Below are 24705 nucleotides of genomic sequence, written 5' to 3'. Positions count from 1 at the left end.
GTTTATCACCAAGTTCAATCTGTTAATCGACTTTTTGTGAGAGGATGGTGTGTGTGCGTACGCGCGTCGTCCGTTCCGCGCCGAGTATGGTAGCCAAATAACATTCAATTCATGGAGAAAAAAAAAGAAGCAAAGAGAACATTGCATATACGGACCAAGTATAATCTATTGAATTATTTATCACTGATATATCAGGATATGGTTTCGAGAATGACCTTATTATATCTTGGTTTAGGAGAAAAGATGGTACGAATGCGCTATCCACATTTGTGAAAAAAAAAACATTGTTGACTCGAGAAAAAAAAGAAAACCCAACACAAGCCTTAAGAGATTTCTTTCCTTTCGCCTTCCTCCCATTTTTCTGTCATCACACGAGACATTCTTTTCGTCCGATTGCCATAAACTGCCTCCATTACACGCTCCAGTCTTTTTTCGCTGTTTCCTTCCTCTACACGCTCTCCCACAGAACAATTCCGAACTGCAAATTAATTTTTGATCTACAGAAAAAAGTTTGGCGCGATCACAATTGCAGGTCTAAAACCATAATTTCAGAATTTTTTATCTGATTTTGTGGAGTTCCAAGATGATTCAAATGATTCTTTAAAAATTAATTAGTGGATAGATTCATGTATGGTCGTTTTCCGGAAGAAAAAATGTCAAAAATGGCCATTTTTGAAAGTTTTTTACAGAAAAAATCTATCTCCTCTTTCAGTTTTTGACATTTCTACGAGTTCTATAGCTCAAAAAAACCGCAATTATTTTCTCTACATTTTCTATGGATGAATTTTTAATTTGTCTGATAAAACTTATTTTATAATTCAAAAACCTCATGAAATTGCACAAAATAGCATTTTTACGTTGTTTTTTGATTATAAAAAGTTTTATCAGACGAATTAAAAATTCGTCTATAGAAAATGTAGAGAAAATAATTGCGGTTTTTTTGAGCTATAGAACTCCTAGAAATCTCTAAAACTGAAAGAAGAGATAGATTTTTTCTTAAAAAAAAATTTCAAAAATGACCATTTTTTCTTCCGGAAAACGACCATATAGGATTCAATAACCACTAATTAATTTTTTAAGAATCATTCGAATCATCTTGGAACTCCACAAAATCAGATAAAAAATTCTGAAATTATGGTTTTAGACCTGCAATTGCGATCGCGCCAAACTTTTTTTCTGTAGATCAAAAATTAATTTGCAGTTCGGAATTGTTCTGTGGGAGAGCGTGCTCTAGTAAATATTCTGCGTCTATTTGAGGTCATAATCCCTTTTCGATAGTATAAAATAGAACAGAACTTGCCGAACGTTGTTCGAGGTTCCAAACGCCCCATATGTTTCTATGATTCATTTGAAGAGCAGAAGAGGGATATCCTGTTTAACGCTTCACAACTTTACAACCGATCACTATTTCATTTTTCCTGTCTAATAGTAAGTGTCACTTTCTCTTTCTCTATCTCTCCCCTCTACGTGAAAATTAATGGATGAGAACAAGAATACGAGTGGGTCTAGGTATCGGAAGTATTGAGCAGCAATGAGTGGCCGAAAACAATTAGCTTCCAAAAATATTCTCACAGATTCAATTCTTAACGAACAGTTTGCACTCGACCGGGTCTTCCGTTTCCCGCATTAATCGCTTCAATGGATTATGGCGCCAGCATGGTCTAACGCTGATGATTTTGTTTTGGAATACTTTGAAGGAAGAAAAACTCACTTTACCATCCTTACTGAGTGGCATTTCCAGTAAATTGAACTGAATCTGTAATTGATGTCAGCATATATCGTGCGTGTGACGAAAGGAACCCGCTGAAATTGATAGAATTGAATAAAACAAAATTGTAGAGATAACGGTCAAGAGGTTCTGAGCGGGATCAAATAGAAGAGAATTCATGTCAGTGGAGACCGATTGCGAAATTATGGGAATTTGCGATAACCGTTTTCGGTTGGTGAAGAGCAAAACAATTTGCATACTGTCCTTTTTCATAAAAGAAAAATACAAAAAAAAAACAGTCAGCAGATGAATTTGTTGTGAGTTGAAAAGATATTTTAGAAGAAAGATATCTGGGTGTGAGAATTGAAAAAAAGAAGAAACGATAAGAAACGCGCAAAACGAACTCTTTCAAGAGGGCCCGCGTGTTTAAATGGAGCCGAGGGGTGGGCACCACCGGGAATAGTGCACAAAAGCGGGAGGAAAGGGAATTGTTATGGGAGGCTAACGGCCGTTGGAGCAGACCGATGGTCGGGTAAGACAATGCTGAAGACATGAGAAGCGCAGAATGAGAAAGTGAACGCAGGGGTCAAAGCGCGACGGGTAGTCGGATGGTAGTGGACAGGACAAAACCGAAACAAGGAAGAAAGGAAGACATGAATGGGTAAGTACTAGTAGCAGGTGCAAATGACGAAAACGACAGATGACAAGAAACTACTTATGTTGGCAACTCTTCAAATCTGCAGAATTATCTTGTTTGAATTTTGAATTTCGTCTGAATGAATATCATTTTCATTTTAGAGCTAACATATTTATACGCTTGCTTTTATATATTGATAAATAGGGAACTATAGAAAATAAAAAGAATCATTGATAGTTGTCGACTTAATTTCTTTCTAAACCACACGAAACACTGTGCAAACATTAGCACACATGTTAGAGATTAGGCTTCCTAAGGATCAGTTCGCCATATGGTACGAGCTGTCAGGAGAAGTCGGAAAACCATGGTTTTACATTTCGTATTGTCGAATTAAAAAAAGTGGGACCTGGAAAATTTCGCGGGCGGCTTCCCGGTCAATTTTCGAGGCCTTGTCCCAGAAACACTACGGTAATAAACGAAAATTATTTCTGTGAATTTAGTGGGATTTTCTGGACAAAATTTTGATTTCTTGGTATGAAATGATCGCTAGCATCTCTAGAATCTGTTTTTCATCGAAAAAACCGAACTTAATTGCGAAGTAGCTCGAACGAGGAGAAAATCTGAAATATTCCGTTTTTGCCGCACTTTTTCGTAGATCAAAAAAAGCTACGCCTTTAAAATTTTCAGGTCCCACTTTTTTTAATTCGACAATAAAGAAAACCAAAGTATGACGAGATTCAACCCATTATTCAAGTTACAGTTCAAAAAAAGATGATAAAAAGATTTACTTTAATAAAAGCAGATAAAAACATAACATTTGATTGAAACAAAAACGAACTATTCGTTGCCGAATTCAAAAAAAACTTGCACATGAGAGTTCGGTTTTTATATCGGTTTTGGAGCCGAGATTTTCAGGTGTCAGTTTTTTTAATACGGCAACATTAAGTTTTAACAAAAGATTACAGTTGTGCACAAAATAGGATACCCTCAAAAATGGGCTTTCTGAAAACGGAAAATTTTAAACTTTGATAGAGAAGCCAATAATTCAGGGAGTCCTATTTTTATCACACAGACTGTATTCAAATTTAGCGAAGAGTTCGAAAATAAGAAACGTAGATCGGTTAGTCGACGAATTCTCCATTTCTGATAGCATAGATTCTGTCAGAGTCGACCAAATTCAGTCCTCCAAATATCTTCTGCTCCGACTCTTCTTCTGAGTCCAATCTTGATTTTTTCTTCGACGATTTCAGCAATTTTTGTGATTGTTTCTGCATAGTTGAGACATACAGAACCTCTTTGCATGATGGCATCGAGCATTGGCAGTGAACGAAGTCAGTCAACTTCTCGTACAGTGAAAATATTTGACCATCTGATAAAATTAATTAACAGTTTTGATATGTTTTTTTGAACTAACCTGGAGCAGGGTTTTTCAGGAAATGGTCTTTGACATCACTTTGGAACATTTGGAAGTAGTCAAGTGAAACGGTATAGGTACACGAGGAATCAATGGAAACGAGGGAATAAACCACAAGATCTGGGACATCGTTTCCGGAGTTCACCAAACGAACACCACATGTTGGCTCACACTGCAACAAGGTTAATCTAAGTTTTAACCTGATGATGTTTTAAAACATACATTATGTGGGACGTACTTGGAGAAATCGAAGAATTCGCGTCTATCAAGACACATGCCTGAATTCGGAATTTCAATGAATGAGCTGAATGCCACTATTTCTCCTTCTTCCTCCAAACACTTCTGAGCCACTGCAACGGGACGGACGATTCCTGCGATCACCAACAATGGGGTGTTTTCATCAACCTCTTCGTTCAAAGTGAGATTCCATCCACACGCCGGATATTGAGAGAGGCTCATGCGAACATTGAAGCGAGGGTTGGAGCTGTAAAAATAAAATTTTTGGTTTCAAATTTTTAATCATTGATTTACTTGAAATCCAGTCTATCTTTTTCCAGAATTGGTTTGATTTTCTTGTCCGAAATTTCTTCTAAGTGTGATCTATCAATGAAAGGAGCCACCTAAAATATTAATTTCTGGTTCATTATTATATTTTTGAAAAAAAACCTTATTGAAACCCAAGATGTCAGAATTCGGAGGGAAGTGATACTTGTCGCTTTCACGTTCCTCGAAAATAGCTTCTGAGATTGGTTCGAACAACAATTTCGAGAGAGGAGGAGGAGAATAAAAAACAGTTTGTATTTGATATGGAATCCTTATAGTGATCTTTGGGTAGTCGGTGAATGACTTTTGCAATAGATCTAGCTCTTCTTGATATTGTTTCATATCTCGTCGCACGTCATCCTCAGATGGAACAAACAGAGACTTCAGAATGTATGATTGTTCACATGTAATCATGTGTTTCAAGTATCTGACCCTGCTCGGAATCGAATCGACATTCACGAATTTCACAGATCCATTGAGAACTGTCATTTGCCCAATGGATGTCAGAGGTTCGATAACGTCTAAAAATTCGAAAAAAAAGTTGCAGAAAATGCTTGTAGAGCGGGTCAAAAATTACCCAAAATGTAGTTTTTATTATTTTTCATGGATTTGATATCCTCGATTGATTCAGGAATTGTGTCCAAGTAGGCGATAGGGTCCAATCGTCGTACCAGGTAACTCAGAATCTTATCATCGCAAGTCAACCTGAACTCCGGCTCCTGAGTATTTTCCTCGGATGGAAATCCTTTCCACTTGACTTCGAAATATATAGTATTTCCTTTGTTGCTCTGAAACCAATTAACATCAATTCCGGTTGCGCTCGCAAGTATTTACAGTTCCGATCACTTTTTCTACTTCATACTGAATATTTCCAGCAGCCTCCGTTTTAACTGGTCGAGATGAGCGGCGTTTTTTATGTGTAAGTCTCTAAAAATGAATTGTGTAACAACATTTATTTTCGTCGCTATCGAAAAAACTTACTCTAACTTTTCTTGCCATTTTTTTATCTAAACGTTCAGACTGAATAAACTGATATTCTTAGATTCCGCAGGCACCAGGTAATATTCACAGCATTGACTGAAAACCTGGTAATAATCATTGAATACGGTGAATACAAGATAAACGGCCGTATTAGCATAACCACCATAAATATATTTGAAAATTATAAAATAAGTTATGACAAATAAATGAACATCGAAAAAACGGTTGTTTAGTCGTTTCGCTTCGATTAGCAATGCTACCGAACAAGGCAAATACTCAGTTGCTACCAGATCAATTGCTTTTTGACCAGTTGCTACTTTTGTCTCAGTTGCTATGACTCAGTTGCTACTTTTGACTCAATTGCTCGCATTTTCCCAAATTTCAAAATCTCAGTTGCTACAACATGACTCAGTTGCTACTTTTGTCTCAATTGCTATAGAAAAAGAAAGACGAATAGAGGTGTGCAGGTGTTAAAATTTACTAGCAAGGAAAAAAAAGAAGACCTGGTGAAATATCATTCATAAGTGGTTATTTAATTATTTCCACACAAATTGTGTTTTGATTCAGATTCAACAAAAACAATAAAAAAGGTTGAATCAACAAGGTTAAGAAGAAGAGATTGGCTAATAAAAAAAGCAACAGGCAAGAAAAAAATATGACAGAACTGGTGGGGAAGTGAAGGAAATTGAAGGAATAGGCTAAAAAATTGTAGAATCTCCAGATGCATCCATGATATCGTCGTCTCGCTTAGAAGTATACTTACGGAGAGGTTTTCTGAATAACGCGTGTTTATAATCAGGGCTAATCTCTTAAAATTACATTAATTTCTAGAACGTACACAATAGAGAACTGTAAAATAATCTTCACAAATTTCACAAACTCAGGATTTTAATGTTTAATTTAGGTCTTAAACCCCAGTCCATACTTCCCTCACTACCAATTTTTCTTAATTGTTTTTTCTCAATTCTATTTCATTTCCTTTTGCTTTCAATATTCCTACGCTTTTGCCCAATTTTCCGTTTTTTCCGAATTTTTCAATTTTTCTCAATTTTCCCCAATTTTTCAATTTTCCTCAAGTTTCGTGGTAATTGAAATGTTCTCATTTTTTCATAATTTTCTAAATTATTGAATGAAGGAAACAATCACAATTCAGTGATTTTCCCACAAAAATTCAAAACTCCCAAAAATTGGCTCAAAATGAGCTATTTTCACACTACAAAAACACTACAAAAATTATTAAATTAAGTTTTTTCGATTAATTACCACGAAAATTTGAACAAAAACTATGAAAAATGAAGGAAAATAGAGAAAAATGGGATTTGCGAAAAGCTGTGAATTTTACGAAATTTCCCATGGAAGAGAAAACCCCGCAGCTCGGCCACGGCCATGGACTGATGACGTCATCACTGGGAAATTTTATTTTGGGATTTTTCTCCGTTTTCCTTCGTTTTTCATAGTTTTTGCTCAAATTTTCGTGGTAATTAATTGAAAAAACTTAATTTAATAATTTTTGTAGTGTTTTATTGCCCAGTTCGAACAATTTTCGAAAGAAAATAGCTCATTTTGGGCCAATTTTTGGGATTTTTGAATTTTTGTGGGAAAATCACTGGATTGTGATTGTTTCCTTTATTCAATAATTTAGAAAATTATGAAAAAATGAGAACATTTCAAATACCACGAAACTTGAGGAAAATTGAAAAATTGGGAAAAATTGAGAAAATTTGAAAAATTCGGAAAAAACGGAAAATTGGGCAAAAACGAAGGAATATTGAAAGCAAAAGGAAATGAAATAGAATTGAGAAAAAACAATTAAGAAAAATTGGTAGTGAGGGAAGTATGGACTGGGGTTTAAGACCTAAATTAAACATTAAAATCCTGAGTTTGTGAAATTTGTGAAGATTATTTTACAGTTCTCTATTGTGTACGTTCTAGAAATTAATGTAATTTTAAGAGATTAGCCCTGATTATAAACACGCGTTATTCAGAAAACCTCTCCGTAAGTATACTCCTTCTAAGCGAGACGACGATATCATGGATGCATCTTCTGGAGATTCTACAATTTTTTAGCCTATTCCTTCAATTTCCTTCACTTCCCCACCAGTTCTGTCATATTTTTTTCTTGCCTGTTGCTTTTTTTATTAGCCAATCTCTTCTTCTTAACCTTGTTGATTCAACCTTTTTTGTTGTTTTTGTTGAATCTGAATCAAAACACAATTTGTGTGGAAATAATTAAATAACCACTTATGAATGATATTTCACCAGGTCTTCTTTTTTTTCCTTGCTAGTAAATTTTAACACCTGCACACCTCTATTCGTCTTTCTTTTTCTATAGCAATTGAGACAAAAGTAGCAACTGAGATTTTGAAATTTGGGAAAATGCGAGCAATTGAGTCAAAAGTAGCAACTGAGTCATAGCAACTGGGAATATAGCAACTGAGACAAAAGTAGCAACTGGTCAAAAAGCAATTGATCTGGTAGCAACTGAGTATTTGCCACCGAACAAAAAGGAAAAACAAAACATCCGGGATTGAAGGCGCATTGTGGTTGAAACGGTGCAGGTCTCGAAGCGCTTACCGTATCGGAACTAATTTCAAAAATCTCAAAACACTTTTCACACAAAATTGCGACTGATTCCGACTGATTCAAAAGAAAAAGCTTTATGAAAAACACAAGAAAAAACACAAAACCCGTTAAAATTTATTTAGAATAACGGTCAGTACTCCAATGTTCCTTCACAATATGCGTGTACGCAAAAGAAGTGAAAACAGACACAAGGAAGCATGAAACACGAGAATACGAGATATATTACAGAGAAAAAGAGAAAATTAATTTTCATCATTTGTGATTGGTAGCAGCAAGATCACAGACTTCGTTGAACTTGCCAATCGCTTGTCTCCACGAAGAACCGTCAAAATTCGTTTCCCAGAAATCGGAAAACTGTTGAATGGCTTCAGACCAATCAGGGAGTGTGTGGACTGATTTAATGTTGAGGAACTTGTTGATAATGTCGAAGATGATGTTACGAAGAACGTTTCGTCTCTTGATATCACAGCTCAACGAGTACTCTCCCACTTTGCTGCCCGTCAATTTTCCGTACTTCGCGGTAACCACAACAGCCATAGTGGCGGCGAAGCCAAAATAGTCCGCCTGATAATTCCATGGGCGTCCGTCAATCATTTCCGGCGAGTCGGAATCTTTAGTTCCAGCTCTTCCCTTGAATGTCTGATCCTTCAGCTGCATCATATCGATGGCACGTCCCCAATCGATAATCTTCACCACAAACGTATCATTGCTCATTAGAGCGTCCTTGTCCCAGTTAGGATCAATCCTAAAACATTTTCAACTTAATTGAACCAAATTCATTGACTCACTTTCTAGTAATCATGAAGTTATCTGGTTTGATGTCTCCATGAATGATACTACAAGCATGGACCTCCTTCAAGATACGAGGCATTTGGGGGAGCAAGAAGCAGGAGATGTGCCAGTTCGGGTCCATCATACTGTTGGCGTACTCCAGAAGTGTTCCATACTCGTGTTATTCGTTGACAAGGAGTGATGCCGTAGAGAAGACGTACGCATCCATCACTTTCATAATACACCAATCAGCCATCTTCACTCGATCCTCGCGATCCTTGATCAACCGATTGCGCATTTGATCGCAAATGTACACTTCCCAGGAGCACGACGGAACCTCATACTTCACAGCCACCACTTTATTCTCCTCGTTCACAGCCTTGTACACTTTGGCGTATCCTCCCTGCCCAATCAGCGTTTGGATATGGAACACTTCTCCTCCAACTTCACAATCCCTGTTCGCCTGGATCTTCGGTGCTCTCTCCTGGAATTCGTGCATGTTGATTGGCGCACGGACTGTTGCCATCAATCTTCTACGGAGTGTTTCATCCCACGGATTCATATCTCCCTTTCTGATGATCTCACTACGACGGCGGTTGAGAATTCCAGTTGTTTCTGCTTCGTCAGCGACGATGGCAGCTCGAATCGAAAAATAAGAAAATCGAAAAATAAGAAAAATCGAATTACCAATTTATTGAAAGTGCTTCCAGTTGGCACTACAAACTTTGATTGGACAACATCCTCCTCTTCCTTACGATCAGCCTCCGACTTGTTTCCAAAGTACGACTCGATATCCACAAACGCATCTCCGGCAGCTGGTGTTGATGTGACGATTGAGCCATGTTTAATCTTTCCGAAGCCGTGTCCATGGATCAGCTCATCGTCGAACACTGGAAATTAATAGATTTATTGAAAATTACGTTTTCCCCAAAACTCACTATCATCTTCGTCTCCAAATGTTAGCGGAGTCCTGAGCGATTTTCCTGATAAACGAGTGTCTTCTAGCTCCTTCTTGATCTTTGAAACCGTTTTATCTTCGGCAGGCTCCTCTTTCGGCTCTTCAACCGGCGCGAGCTCATCGAAAACCATATTCAATCCTCCAGATGTCTTCTTTGGGCGATCATGAGTCAAATTCATTGTTGGATCAGGATCACAGAGCACAGAGAATTGCTGGAAATTTCGGTGGGCTTGATAGACATTGTTTCATCACTGATCACCATTGTTTTTGTCTGGAATGAACAGTATCAGAGAACATCGCATGTGCTTCCAAGCAATTATTCTCAGCCATCAGATCCAGCCCTCCACTCTTTGCAGTTCGGGTAGATGAGCTAGTGGTACTGCTGAGAGAGCTAGTACGAGTTGTATCTCTTCTAGCTGCCATCGTCTTCAGTTTCTCCTCTGTATCGCTATCATCTAGTTGGTTATAACTAATCTCCTTCGAAGAAGCCGATTCGGTATCGGACGAAAGGGTGATAGTGGCGATGTTGTCTTGGAATGTTTTAGAGTTTCGAAGCGCTGGTCTAGTGGCATCTTTCGTTGGAACCAATGGCGAGTAAATTCTGCTACGTTTCTCATCCTCATCGTCAGCGTTGGCTTCAGAGAGTGGGGAGAGCGGACGTCTTTTGAGATTCGATGCAATCCTACTGTCTATTCAGTAAAACCTCACTGTTCGAGTAAATAGGCTCAATACAAAATAATTGGTTGTATCCTAGGTTACAGTTCCATGATTCGTCGGGATTTTGTAGATGACTTGGACTGTGAACGTCCTTTTTGTATGTTCTTTATAACCCCGACAGCTGTCGAAAACAAGTTAGGATTATTTCGAAACAAACTCTTTTTCATCCCCCGCTCATTTTTTTTCGCTTGCAAGAGAAGCATTCGCAGCAGGTGAGAGGAATCCTCTGGATCCTTCATGAGCACTCCTTCTCACCTATTTCATTGGGAAGTAAGAACGTAAGACGCGCAGACATCAACAGAGTTTTATGAGATATTGTGTGTGAGTGTATATATGTGCGTTTGTGTGTATGTATGTGCGTGGGAAGTGGACTGACTGGCTCTATCTTACCCGCGGGATCTTCCCTGATGGGCGGGAGACGAGAGTATAGCGATTGTGGCGCCAGAAAAGAAACGCAAAGAAACACACAAACCAGAGCGGTGGGGCTCAAGAAAAGAGGAGGAATCCGGGTGCCAACATCATTATCGGGCCGTTTTTGTCTCTGCGTGTGGGATCTAATCTATCCTCACCTTTTTACGCTTCCTTCAGCCATCTGGAACATCTGAAAGTGGTCACACAGGCGTCAAGGTCGCTACCATCATGGCTAGTCGACGCCAAAAGCAGTTCGATCGGAAATATAGCTCCTATCGGTATGTTCAGGAGCCCTACTATTCATACTCCGAAGCTCTAACCGCCACAGATTTATCTGGGGTGGTGGTTGAGGGTTGACAAATGGATAATAGCTTTTTTGAGAAACATTTTTCATTATACAGTAATCATATCTAACAGAACTGCATATTTGTCTCAAAATACCGTATGCTAGTTATCATTCATCATTGGAACTCATCCACATTCCGTCATTCTCGTGTTCCTCGCCCTTTTTTAAAACTCAAAACTTTTATCACCACGCGGAGCGATCTTAAGACCTACTTGAACTGAAACAAAATTATTTGCACAAGAGGCATAAGATTGGAACGAATTCTAAAAACATCAGCTTTTATTTATCCTACATTCTATTTCAGAAAATTCACTGCCACTGAAGATTTCAACTACAGTACCCACTCATCTCGATCATCTTACCGTTCTGAATCAGTGACTTCAAGAACCGATGGACGCGGGCGGTCCACGTCTTCTGAAATCATTGCCGGATCAGAATCTCGATCATATCCAGTCTATATTGCTATCCAAGACTATACTCCCGACAAAGAGGATGTTGAAGCGATTCCATTGGAGCAAGGTCAAATTGTGGAGGTTCTAGACAAGAAAAACTCCATTCGATGGTTGGTTCGAACAAAGGTATCCCATTTCCCTAGTTTCTGCCTTTGGACTTTCTTTTTCATTTCAGGCTCGTCCTCCTCGTTCTGGATGGGTTCCGGGATCATACTTTGAAACTCCAACTGAGTTTTACAAGCAAAGAAGAAGAACGAGAGAAATCGAGAACGTCAGTCTGTCTGACGAACAGGCGGCTCTTGTCAAAAGAGAGTGAGTAGGATACCGCAAAAAAATAGAGAGCAAAAGTTTCGAAATATTCCTCAAATCAACGAAAGCGATAGAGGATTTAATAAAATCCCCAGAGAATTTGAAAAGCCATTAACCTGTATAGGGATTGGTTTCTTCCAGTTAAAGAGCTTTTGATATTACCGCATATTTCAAAACGTCTCCAAATAGTTTTCATGTAGTGCTCTTGCCCGCCCGCTCCATTAACATCAAAACGACACATTTAAAAATAATGTTATGTTGTGTTCTTCACCAGATGTTCGATGATAGATGTACAACAAACGTTTTTCGCCTACTTCTCTCTTAGCCGTCTCATTATTTCTCTCCTTTTTTCCGGCGAAACATTCGTTTGAAAGAGATAGAGAGAGGGATTTTGCTATGTAGAAAAATGAATCAACAGCCGCTTCTTTTTGGATAAAAAGATAAGAGAAGAGTAGGAGAAAATGAGATAAAATGACGGCAGTAAACATGACAAAATGGCAAGTCGAGCCAATCCTTCGGAGCACTGGCCAATAGACAAAAAGTGGAATCATTGGGAAACTATAGCAATATACATTACATATAAATTAACAAATTGTTTTTCAGTCAAGTCTACCATGAACTTCTTCGATCAGAGGAAGAATTCGTATCATCTCTGAGAACCTGCGTTGACGATTACATCAAAGTTCTCGATGATCCTGGAGTACCAGAAGCAGTCAAAAAACATCGTGAAGAGCTCGCTCTGAATATTCCAGAGCTCTACAATTTTCACGCAAAGTAACAAGCAATCTAGAAAAGCATTCAAAAAAATTATACAATTTCAGTGTTATGCTAAAAGGCCTCAATTACTATTCTGACGATCCGGGCAAAGTCGGTCAGACATTTGTACGCCTTGAGAAAGATTTTGAGAGTCATGTGGAGTTTTACAAACAGTACGCAGATACTCTGAAACTTCTTGAAGAACCAGAAATAAAACGTTTCTTTGAGGTAACGATCACTGAACTTGCATTCCTCCATTTGCCGCGAATTTTTTTATTGGTTTCCTTCTTTTTTTTCTTGTTTGAATTTTTCTTTTAAATTCCCAAATTTTAAATCATTCTCAACATTTATTTGATTGTTTTCATTTCCGTTTCATTTTCCTAATATTATCTTCAGATTTCAAGAAAGCATCTGAACTTTTTTCCGGATTCTTAACATTTTTTAAAAAATTCATTCTTCCTGTCAACATATTGAGTTAAATTGGCTCGTCAAAAATTCAGAAATATAAACTCCTATCCTCTGATTTATGCATTCTCCGTAAAAAAGTTATTTCAATATTCTCTCTGAACTAACCCGCTAAAGTACAGTAGTTGATTCAACCAGAACATTTTCTCCACTTTTCCTCCAGTCTATCATTCATATTTTTTCTTCAATTTTTTCTCTTTCACTGAACTTCTATTTATTCTCTGATATTCAAATTCCTTGTTTTTAATCATTCTGGTTGAACAATAAACTCAAAATTTAAATTTTGAGTTGAACTACTGTACTTGGCCATTCTCTATGATTCACTATCTGTATATTCTCATTAACATTCAACTAACAGTTACTATTATTCTAATATTTTCTGTCTATTCTAATGATTCCTATTTTAGCTTTGTTGCAAAACTATTCGATGTAAATATTACTCTAAATTTTTAATTTTTTTGCCTCTGTTGTCATCCTTCTCTTTCATTTGATTGTTTTGTTTATTGGCTTTGCATATCCCAGAAAGTAATTCACTTCACGGTATCCAAAATCTTGAATTTTCCGGAAGCTTTCCTTACAATTAGTCTCTGAAACTGGTTTATTTTGTTCGGTTTACCTTATGAAAGGGTTCATCATCTGAAAAGTTATCAATTGTAAAAACATCGGTTGTCACAAAAAATATTTCTGGAAACGCTCGAAAACCGAGAAAACACTTAAAAGTCCAAAAAAAAATTTCAGGTTACGGTAGTTGTCATTATGGGACCTTTGGCTACGGCCATACTACTAGTCCAGTTCAATTTTGCGAATTTGAAACCTTCGAGTCTACCAGGTTCTTTTTTGTTACTCTCGAATCAATCATAGTTTTTCAATTTTGATACACTTTGCTTGTAAAAGAAATTTTCAACTCCGATCGAATTTTCTAGTTCCGTACCGATCGTTTATAAGCTATCATACATAGTCTTGTTTCTCCACCTTTTATAAATAGTCTCTAACTTCATTCTACTCTTATCTAGTGATAATTTCAAATTAGCTTCCATCATTTTTTAAATGCTTACTGATGGTTCACAAGTAATGTGTGTGACACTTATTACTACCATTATCTCTATGTTTTCAAAATAGGATTGAGGTCTTCATTTAGGGATACAATTAAATTGAACACGTATTTTATGAGAACTTCTAACTGTCGACTGTGTGAAAATTCAGACTGTTTGATTTCTTTTATACCATCGACAACGATGCTCAAATATTATAATGATTTTTGATACGTTTGCTCTCTTCATAAATTGAAAATGAGAAATCTTTGTGGTACATTCATGTTGAAACAAAACTTTAAATTGTATCGCTCTCTTTATTTTGGACCAAACAAAAAATTCCAAACATTTCTAGGAATCAGAGGTCCATTTCAAGGCTTTTTCCAATGTGGTCGTAGAAAAGTTTTTGCATATAACATGAATATCAGAGATTAACAAAACTCCTTCTTCCTGATTTTTTCTCGTCCTTCCTACTATTCAAACAATTTCAAATTTAGAATTTTAAATTTTAAGCACATTTTCTAAACCTAACTAGGGAACTATCTGGGGTCGTCTCCAAGTTACACTTTATGACCTATATCATCACCTATATCATTTATCCTATATCATTTATACCTTGTACCACACACCAAAAGTGACTTTTTGAAAATTTTTTGAAAAGTGCTGAAAAATGTCTCAAACGTTCAGAAATGATAAAACTAGCATTCTCTTAAAATTTGGTGGCCCGATTTCGCCTTTGATCCCTTTAAGAAGCCGACAAACGCTTGAAATCAAATGAAAAGTATCTTTTGACATAATTTTCTCGAGCCTCCACCACCGTTTCGCAAAAACAGAAAACATATTCAGAATCAGAATTTCATGGGCTTTCTAATGATATAGGTCATGAAGTGTAACTCGGAGACGACTCCAGATAGTTCCCTAGTAAGATTTCACTGAAAATGTCGTTTAATGGAGTTACAAACCACCATCTTTACTATTAACAATCACCAAATTCTGTCTGTGTGTCCGTTTGTTCCCGGTCCCACGACCCTAGCGAAGTCCCCAGTAGACCAAAAATTCTCAAATTTTCACAGATGATCAGAAATAGCAGCGAGATGTTGCCCGTCTATTTTTCATTTTGAAATTTTGTTTCTGACGTCACCTGGAGACGTTACTCCATTCCTACAGTGCAACTCTTTAGAAAATTATTTTCACGTCACTTCGGTCCAACCCGTCTATTTTTTTTCTTATCCACAATATATCTGATAAAAAGGTGATTTTGTGAAAATAATTATTTAGTCTTAGTTTTGAAAGAAGAGAGAAAGAAAATGTTCAGTAAACTTTAAAATTCTGACTTTCTGAATCCCCTAACTTCTCAAAAACTGAATTTCGGAGTTTCTGATTCACGAAATTTGACTATTTTTTTTCGAAAATGCGAAATTTCTAACCATTCCTATGCTTCAAACATTTTGGTTTCACTCTGAAACTCTAAAATTCTAATTCAGAAATTCGGAAAATTGGAAAAACGGGAACTCGAAAATACGGAGATTTGAAACTTCGGGAATTTTAAAGTTTGAAAATCAGAGAATTCAAATGTCCAATGTTTCGGAAATTCAGAAGTATAACAATTCAGATATTCGGAATAGTACGAAATTAAAAAATTTGAAAGTTAGAACACTCGAAATTTTGAAAATCCAAAATCTCGAAAACAAAAAACCAGAAAAACCAGAAACTCAGAAGTTCAGAATATCAGAAAGCCCAAGTTCGGAATTTAGAAAATTCGGAAATTCATAAACTTTGTGAATTAAAAACTCAGAAATGTGTTTTAGAGAAAATTCTGAAAATCTGATTCGTGTTAAAATTTTTAATTTTGGGAATTTGTGAAGTAGAATCTCAGAAAGTCGGAAATACGGAAACTCGAAAATACGAAATTTAAGAAATTATGAGTTTTGAAATGAAGTATTTTAATAGAAAAATCGTTGAGTTCTAGAATCGCAGTTCCGAAAATTCAGGACTCCTGAATTTCGAAACTTCTGAAAAAATTATAAGTTGTCAAATTTCAAAATATTCGGGAATTCAGGAAAATTATTAGTTCTAAAAATTTGGAAATTTTGAACAGTTCGTGTATCAACTAAGACACATTTCTGATCTACATTTCTTATTTATCTGTCCAATCCCAAACTCAATCGGTTAAGGCTGTTGTAAGCGGGAGCCAGAAGGTTTAGCCCCTATGAAAGTTGACAACACAATCAACTAAAACTTCCTCTTCTGATTCTCTCAGATTTGGAGATTCAAACGTTTTTAGTGAAGCCAGGAGATTAAAGCCGCCGACAGGCGGCAGAAATCGACTGGTTTTATGTGATTCTCAAATTTATCCAAAAAAAGGATTTGCTAAAAAGTTTTGAAAGTGTCTTCCGTCTTTTCAATTTTCCTCCCTTCTTCAGTATTTTCAAAATTTGCATTCCGACCATCTCTGATGTATAGATTTTAAAAGAATCTCATATTTCGCGGAAGGTTTTCACATTTTTGAATTGAAATAGTTTATCATTGTTTTCATTTGATTTCTCGATTTTCATTGGAGTTCGAAGTTGGTTCTTGAAATCAAGACAGGAAATTTTTTTTGGCTGAGCACATGATGCCTTCTGTTGTAACATGACTTTTCGCATTGAACATGTCCACGCTGTATCATCTTTTTTCTATTTTTCACTGATCAAACATCTGATTTATAATTAAGAACATAGTATTTCATAGTAAAAACATCTGGGAATAATTATCATAATGCATCTGATCAGAAAAAGAGACACTTTATTTTACACAACTAAGATATTAGGTTGGCGGGAAAGTCTTTGTCACTCTGTTTGTTTAATCACTGTTCTCGTATATGGAGGCTGTGTATGATATCGACTCTAGTGAATAACAAGGTGATAAGAACCTTCCATATAAACAAGTCCCCATCTCCTTCCCTGCTCCTCATCTGTAATTGAAACGATATGTTTGTTCCCACTGCTATTCACATCAGACATGTTTTGATTTACCTCTTCCTATCTCACACCACGATGAAGGATTCGGAAACTTTCTTGAAGAATGTGTACAACACACATGCCCCTCACTACAATACTATTCGCAATTGGTTCCATCGTTTCGAAAAAGATGACTTCTCGCTCGATGAAAAGGATCGCTCTGGGTGACCCCGTGAGTTGGATTTGGACAAGCTGAAGCACGCATTGCAATCGGATCCATTTCAATCTAGCCGTGAACTAGCTGTCACATTCGGAGTTCACCATAGCACAGTCCTTGAAGGTTTGAAGTCTCTTGGAATGAGAAAACTTTTTGGTCGATTCATACCTCATCACCTGACTCAAGCCAACCTTGACCGCCGAGTCGACGATTCGATTACTCTTCTCACTCTCCACGCGGGCGATCGATGGCTGGACCGGCTAATAACCGGAGATGAGAAGTGGGTCTTCTACGATAATCACCACAGGAAATCCCAGTGGGTTGGAGAAGGAGAGAGCCCACAGGATGTCCCCAAACCCGACCTTCATCCGAAAAAAGTTATGCTCTCTGTGTGGTGGGGAGTGGACGGCCCCATCTACTGGGAACTTCTGCCCGAGGGCAAAACAATAACTGGAGACCTCTACACTACTCAACTACGAAACCTCAAGAAAGCAGTCGACCGTTCGGCCCTGAAAGACAAGAAAGTGTACTATCAACATGATAACGCTCGCCCACATGTTTCGAAACAAGTGAAGCAGGAGCTGATGGGATATGGATGGAATGTTCTCCCTCACCCCCCGTATTCTCCTGATCTTGCTCCTTCCGACTATTGGTTATTTGGCGATATGACACGTGCCTTCGAAGGAAGAAGCTTCAATTCCCGTGGAGCGGTCGAAGCGGCACTCAAACAATACTTTGCCTCACGCCCGGCTGGATTCTACCGCAATGGAATCCATAAATTGAGGGAACGTTGGAGACATGTTGTTGATAATGATGGACAATATAATTAATTATTCGGTTATTTTTTCTTTGAGAAATAAACTATTGAAAAAGTGACAAAGACTTTCCCGCCAACCTAATATCTTTTAGAAAATAGTGACTGGTATTGGTTACGTTTCACTGAAAGCCGCCTCAAAGTTTCTGCTGATTATGTTCTAATATAATCCTGCCTCAGAGTAAATTGAGCTCAATTATCCCGGTTCCTTCGAAAGATATCACAAATTAGTTACTTGACAAAACACTTTTCATAATATGATAAACATTTTGTTAGATCGCCACTTTTTAATATCTTTTACAGGTACCGAGATAATTGAGCTCAAAGTGCATTTAGAAATTTATTAATTTTATTGTTATTTCTGACCACTAAGTTATAAAAAATGATTCCGTTTTGCAGTTAGAATCTCTAATTTCCACAGGAAAGAAGTTTGAAAATAGAAGCCAGAGATTTTTGTAATTCGTTATTCGTTATTCGTTCTTCATTCTTCCTTCTTCCGGGTTTTCAGTTTTCATTCCTTCTTCCTTCTTCCGACTTGTTGATTCTTCCTCATTTTTCCGGATAATTCGAACTATTTCTATTTGAATATTATAAAATTTGAAAATTTTTTCTGAACCACCGCTTAAAATGTCGTTTGATGGGGATTAAACTCCTCTTTTATGTGATTCTCAAAAAATTGGGCCGTGACCTAGAAAAAATTGGGTGATGACCTAGAAAAAATAAGGTCATGACTTATAAAAAATTGGGTGATGACATAGAAAAAATGAGAAAAGGGGGCCCAAGTGAAAAGGGGGGGGGGCCATGAGAAAAGGGGGGGGGGGCCAAGTGGAAAAATGTGGACTAAGTTAAGATTTACCAATTTTTTCAAGTTTTTCGAATTCGAATGTTTCCATTAAAATTTCGAACTTTGAACACTTTTCATAATTTTTTGAAAATTTCAGTTTATGTCATTTTTTGCATATTTTTTGTCTATTTTTTTGTTACTAAGCCTGAAAAAATCTGGAACTAGCTGAATAACTTCAAATTACACAGTTAAAATGTAAAAAATAGTGTTGTTTATTCAAAAAACCGGCTTAAACTGAAATTTTTCGAAGTTACAAATTTTTGTGGAAACATTCGCAAAGTACGAAATTTTTATAGAAACATTCGAAAAACATGTTTCCACAAAAATTTGTAACTTCAAAAAATTTCAGTTTAGGCCGGTTTTTTGAATAAACAACACTATTTTTTACATTGTAACTGTGACCTAGAAAAAATAAGGTCATGACCTACTTTTTCAGGTCTTTGAAAATGATCAACTTTTTTACCGTTTCCTATATTTCTTTTTTTTGTTTCACGTTCAGTTTCCATGAATTCTCCTTCGTTTTTTGAAAATCGTTTTCAGTTCCAAAAAAAAAGGAAAAATGATGAACACTTTGAACTCAATTATCTCGATTGCTGTGAAAGATATAAAAAAGTGGTCACCGATAAAATGTTTGTTATAAAATGCTTGTGTAAAATAAAGTGTCTCTTTTTCTGGTCAGATGGATTATGATAATTATTCCCAGATGTTTTTACTATGAAATACTATGTTCTTAATTATAAATCAGATGTTTGATCAGTGAAAAATAGAAAAAAGATGATACGGCGTGGACATGTTCAATGCGAAAAGTCATGTTACAACAGAAGGCATCATGTGCTCAGCCAAACTGACAACATGCTTATCATAATACCACAAATATTTTATCAGTTGACCACTTTTTGATATCAACACAGGAGCCGAAATATATGACCTTAAAGGTGAAAGTTAAGGACGGCGTTCTATTAGAGTATTTTCGGTATCTTTCTTATCTTTCTTATATATAAAATGCTTTACCAGCAACCTGGTGCGCATTCGGCGCGTTTTAACCTAGTTTTTTACTGGCTCGTCGCTACACTTCTAATTTTTCCTTAAAAGGTCAAGTATGAAAAAATTGTGAAAAATAAAGTTTCAAAAATATACTGATTAGTCAGACTAGGGAGTCTGTTGATCCCTTTCGCCACGTAGAGGCTCAGTACATGAAAGGGAAACTAGGAGACGCCCGTAAATCTACGAAAGGGGGCATGGGGTTTTTTTATCAAATCACGTGACTATGTAGGATTTTTGAAAAATTTGCTGATTTTCATAGCCAAATATTTTTTACGTGACATTTCAAAAAAAAAATGAATCGTAGATCTGCTGTCGTTCGTCGGAAGCAATATAGAGTGGATTCAAATTTATTTCCCTCCAAAGGAAAAAGGAAAATATGAAGATTTACCCCAGCTTATATTACCCCTAAAACACCCAGCCCTCAAAAGTATTTTCAGCACTTGAATAGTATTCTTCGGGTTTTTTTTTTCGATTTTTGATACCCAGTTCTTCCTGAAGTAGATTATCGTATAATTTTATAATTTCAATTCAGAAAAAACTCTTTAGTGCCAAGCACCGACATAAATTGGGCTAAGGCAAAAACGGGTTAAAATGTTGAAGATTCTAAACAGAAATAAGCTCAGCACCCTCAACCGGTGGAAACCTAAAAACAAAGAACCCTAAATGTGTAACGAACCCTTGATGCTACTTTGGAAATAATAAATTGAAAATCAAAATTGAAATTCAAAATTTTCAATGAAGATAAGCTAAACAATAAAAGCAAAACACAGAATTCCAAAAATAAATTTTCAAAAGGATGAAAAATCCCAAAAAATACCGTGAATACCTTTGAAGAAGAATATATTTCTTTTCTTCTGGTGATACTTTTGTGTCACAAGTTTTTTAAAATTCAATTTTTTCACATTTTTGGCTGAAACATAAGTTTCTATGTTCGGATGTTTGGAATGACTTTTTCGAAGTTTTTCGGTATGTCGAAAATTCCGATTTTAAAAATTTTGGAATTTCGCAACCTCGGAATTTTCCGATTTTGGAAATTTCGGATTTTCGGAATATCGGAATTTCGGAACCTCGGAATTTCTCAATTTTAGAATTTTCGGAACCTCGGAATTTTTCGATTTTGGAATTTTCAGATTTTCGGAATATCGAAATTTTCCGATTTTCAAAAGCTCGGAATATCGGCATTTCAACATACCGTATTTTCTCTAATTGAAGCCCATGGGCTTCTATTTTTAAACCTCCATCTCAGGAAAATACCAAAAACTGAAATCTCCAGAAAATTTTATGAACAGAAATAAACACTGCAATAACCGAATAAACGAACTGTATAATTTTTTTCGTTTTTTTTTCTTCAGGTACCGAATTTTTAAGTTGTCGACTTTTTTTTTGGAATTCTTGAGGTTTTTCGATTAAAGAAAGTTTTATCAGACAAATAAAAACTGTGGTTTACACAAAGTGAAGAACGGTTCTTTTGAGACAAAGAACTTTTAGTAATATTAAAAATTGAGAGAGGTCATACATTTTTTCTGTAACAAATCTGAAAATTGGAATTTTAGGGATTTTTTCTATCGGAAAGGACCACACAGGATTCTTGAACCACTCCTTAATTTTTTGAACTCATTAGAATAATCTTAAATCAAAATGAGATTAAAAATTCTGAAATTATGCTCCCACACCGATTTTTTAAATGATAGATCACAATTACATATTTTTAAGTTATGGTAGTTATCATTCTGGGACCTTTGACTACGACCAACAGAGTTCACTAAAGATCATAGTCAGATTTTGAAAATGTTTCCATAAATTATTGAATCTTCCAAACTATGTAAATAAACAGAGTTCCAAAGTTTTGTCCTGCTAGCAAAAGATCATATTTATCTATTCTTTGGCGTCGGAAAATTTCTTGACTTTTCGTTTTTCGGATAATGTTCCACTGTACACACTTTTTCTTTTCCGACTAGTTTGTATAAAACAGATGGAAAATATAAAAGCAGTAGTATATGAGAGGAAAGCGGCATATTTTAAACCTATACTGCTCCACATAAATATACGTTCACTCACCCATGAAAAATGGCGAAAACCCCAAACTTGCAGTTTCTAAAAAATATCGACCGGGGGTTCGAAAGAGTACGATATGAAAGACTTTTGGGACCCAGAGCGAATTCCGAATGAGAATGAGCAATATTTTTATTGTCATTCTTTCAATTTTTTGACTTTTGCGGTTCCACATAAAGATACGTTCACCCCCATTTTTTCCCATTTTTCAGCACCATACTCTTAAATTTTGAACTTTTCGTATTCCCTTCGTCTGTTCAAACGATGTGACGTAAAAAACTACTAACTGATTTCAAAAAAGGTCAAATTACAGCCAAAAATGCCCAAAACTTTTCAAACTGTCAGATTGCTCAGAATTTAGGAAGATCCTCAGACGTGGTCAATCGATTTGTCAAGAATTCGTTAAGTTACGGTACAAAGAACTTTTGCGGACGTCATTCTCTCCTTACAGTCTGAGAAAAACGCCAAATCCTATGAAAAGCGCTCAGTGTTGTGACCAGTTGTTCCAAAATCAAGAGTCGTTTGCATGAAGCTTCATGAAGCTTACTGTATCGAATGAGACAGTTTGACGTGTCATCCAGAAAAGCAAGTTCATCAATTATCAAAAGATGAAAGAAGCACTTATGCTGACATCAATCCATCCCCAAAAACGTCTGGAGTTTGCTCGCATTTACCTCCTCTGACATTGCATCTCTAAAATTGAAGTTTATCTTTTATACAGATTACGACAACTTTCCTAAATGTTCAGCACAGTTTCAGATTATCTTTTGTGACAAGAAAAATATCAACTGTGATGGTCCAGACGGCTACAACTCTTATTGGCATGATTTGAGAAAATATAAACTTCGCCATTTTTCATGGGTGAACGTATATTTATGTGGAGCAGTATATATCCATTCATGTTCCAGCGCTGTCTTTTGTCCAAAAACCCGATTCAATGTTTTTTTCTGCTATTAAAAAAAATATATATAAATACTAATTATATAAAAATACTCTATAAAAATACTCTATAAATACTTTATAAAAATACTAATTTTTGATCTGAAAACAGTGGCACAGTACATTCAGAAACTTAACATGCTTACAATAAAATCATCCTTTGTTTACAATTTCTTTGTTCCAACTGATCCATCTACCGTAACATGATTGCTACCATAAAACTCTTTGCTTTTTTAGTTTCAATATCTTAGGTTCTCCACAATATTTAATTTTCATCCTATCCCATTGGATATATTTTGTAAAACATCTTGTTAGGTCTAAAAATACAGAACCAATTAGACAATGTTTTTACTAAATTATGTAACATTTGAAACTTTAAAACTGCTTCAACGCCCACGGAACAGAAATGAGCGGAATTTCTTATTCCTTCCTTCTTCTTCCATCTTCGTGATTTTTCTCTTTCTTCTGGAACGATTCCTGTTTTGAAATTTAAAATTTTGAAAGTGTGTTCTAAACCTCAGCTACCACTTTAATGGAACTGTCTGACCTACTTCTGATTTTCATTTCTGCAGTTGAGATTCATAGAAAACCTTCATTTCCTTCTCATTCAGTCAATGTTTGAATTTATTCTATGATGCCAACTTGAATCAAGCCTGACCATAGAACCCGTCTCGAATTGAAAACTCTTACTCAACCTTTTTCGACAGAAAAAAAGCATTTTTAGTGTTTTGTCATTCATTTTTGGAGTTCCTGAAGCTGAACATCACATCTTTGCTTAAATTTATGGAAATTTAACTCCCGAACTATATTTTTCTTAATTTCCGAAATTTTGGTTTTTTGCGATTGCGAATCTTGAAAAAAGTCATATTCTTTACAGAGATGACCGTAATTCCTTTTTCTTTTCCGGGTCTTTGTTTGTATTCCTTCTTATGTCTTCCGGATTTTTTCACATTCTTCCGGAAAACTTGACCGACATTTAGTCAAAATTTTTGCTGAATTTTAAAAGTCTTTTAAACTTACACCACCCATAAAATGTTGCTTAATTCAGCCGAAATTCCTTTTCTACATGTTTCATCAAAAGTTGTCAACAAAATTAGATTTTTTCCAAAATGTGTTCCTTCTTCCTTCTTCCGAGTGGTTTTTTTATTTTTACTTTTATACTTCATTCCTTCTTCTGGATTTGAAAGTTCTGTTCCTTATTCCTTCTTCCGTCTTCCGGATTTTTTTTATTTCCATTCCTTATTCCTTCTTCCGTTTGTCATTTCTTACAACAATATACGAGTTTTTATCCTCTTCTCTCACCAATTTCAGTCCAGAACGCGCGAAACCAGTTGCCGTAAAACCTGTAATAGAAGGGCCCTCACACAGTCAAGTTTGAACTAGCTTTTCTTGGCTCCTATGCAAGATGTCAAAAATAAATCATAAAATATTTGTCTATTTTGATAAACAGTTAATCAGTTGAGAAATTTTTTATATCTTTAACCCGAGATAAATTGGCTCAAAGTTACAAGTTAGGGGCCCTTCTATTACAGGTTTTACGGTAGATCATTGATACAGTCCTAATTTTAATTTTTGTAGGGACTCTCTGCAAAAAATGATGCTGGAGCATCCTCGTTCGTCGATCATGTCAAAGAAATTGCCGATAGAATGGTCCAGTATCAAAACTATTTCAAAGAATTTGTCAAGTACTCTGCAAGAGCTCACGGTTCATCAAAAAGTATTCAGAAAGCTTTGGAATTGGTCACTACTATTCCACAAAGGTATTTGATGTAGA

The 24705-nt window shown here is 36.1% G+C and overlaps 3 protein-coding genes across 3 annotated transcripts in view; 1 reads left to right on the top strand and 2 right to left on the bottom strand.

Annotated features, from left to right (window-relative positions):
* Nucleotides 1-3466: 3466 nt before the first annotated feature.
* CBG12076 lies at nucleotides 3467-5301 on the bottom strand (the record flags this gene model as incomplete). The annotated part of the gene is made up of 8 exons (XM_002646313.1): nucleotides 3467-3714; nucleotides 3760-3931; nucleotides 3982-4243; nucleotides 4291-4379; nucleotides 4426-4823; nucleotides 4880-5090; nucleotides 5137-5229; nucleotides 5284-5301. The coding sequence occupies 8 exons, from the start codon at nucleotides 5299-5301 to the stop codon at nucleotides 3467-3469; spliced, it is 1491 nt and encodes a 496-aa protein (XP_002646359.1).
* A 2817-nt stretch (nucleotides 5302-8118) lies between these two features.
* Nucleotides 8119-10362, bottom strand: CBG12075 (the record flags this gene model as incomplete). Its single annotated transcript, XM_045237667.1, has 7 exons — nucleotides 8119-8611; nucleotides 8655-8812; nucleotides 8870-9276; nucleotides 9393-9527; nucleotides 9576-9807; nucleotides 9878-10280; nucleotides 10355-10362. 7 exons carry the CDS (start codon nucleotides 10360-10362, stop codon nucleotides 8119-8121), a joined length of 1836 nt encoding a protein of 611 aa, XP_045094750.1.
* A 589-nt stretch (nucleotides 10363-10951) lies between these two features.
* Nucleotides 10952-24705, top strand: part of Cbr-unc-89 — a gene marked incomplete at both ends in the record, with an annotated part of 41700 nt that continues 27946 nt past the window's right edge. The window contains 6 exon segments of the mRNA XM_002646310.1: nucleotides 10952-11001; nucleotides 11374-11647; nucleotides 11697-11833; nucleotides 12434-12604; nucleotides 12652-12814; nucleotides 24510-24691. Coding sequence (XP_002646356.1) covers nucleotides 10952-11001; nucleotides 11374-11647; nucleotides 11697-11833; nucleotides 12434-12604; nucleotides 12652-12814; nucleotides 24510-24691 — 977 coding nt within the window.

This window comes from Caenorhabditis briggsae, assembly GCF_000004555.2.
Source record: "Caenorhabditis briggsae complete genome, chrI, whole genome shotgun sequence".
NCBI lineage: Eukaryota > Metazoa > Nematoda > Chromadorea > Rhabditida > Rhabditidae > Caenorhabditis > Caenorhabditis briggsae.
The sequence above is the reverse complement of the archived record's forward strand: the minus strand, read 5'-3'. Positions and strand labels throughout refer to the sequence as shown.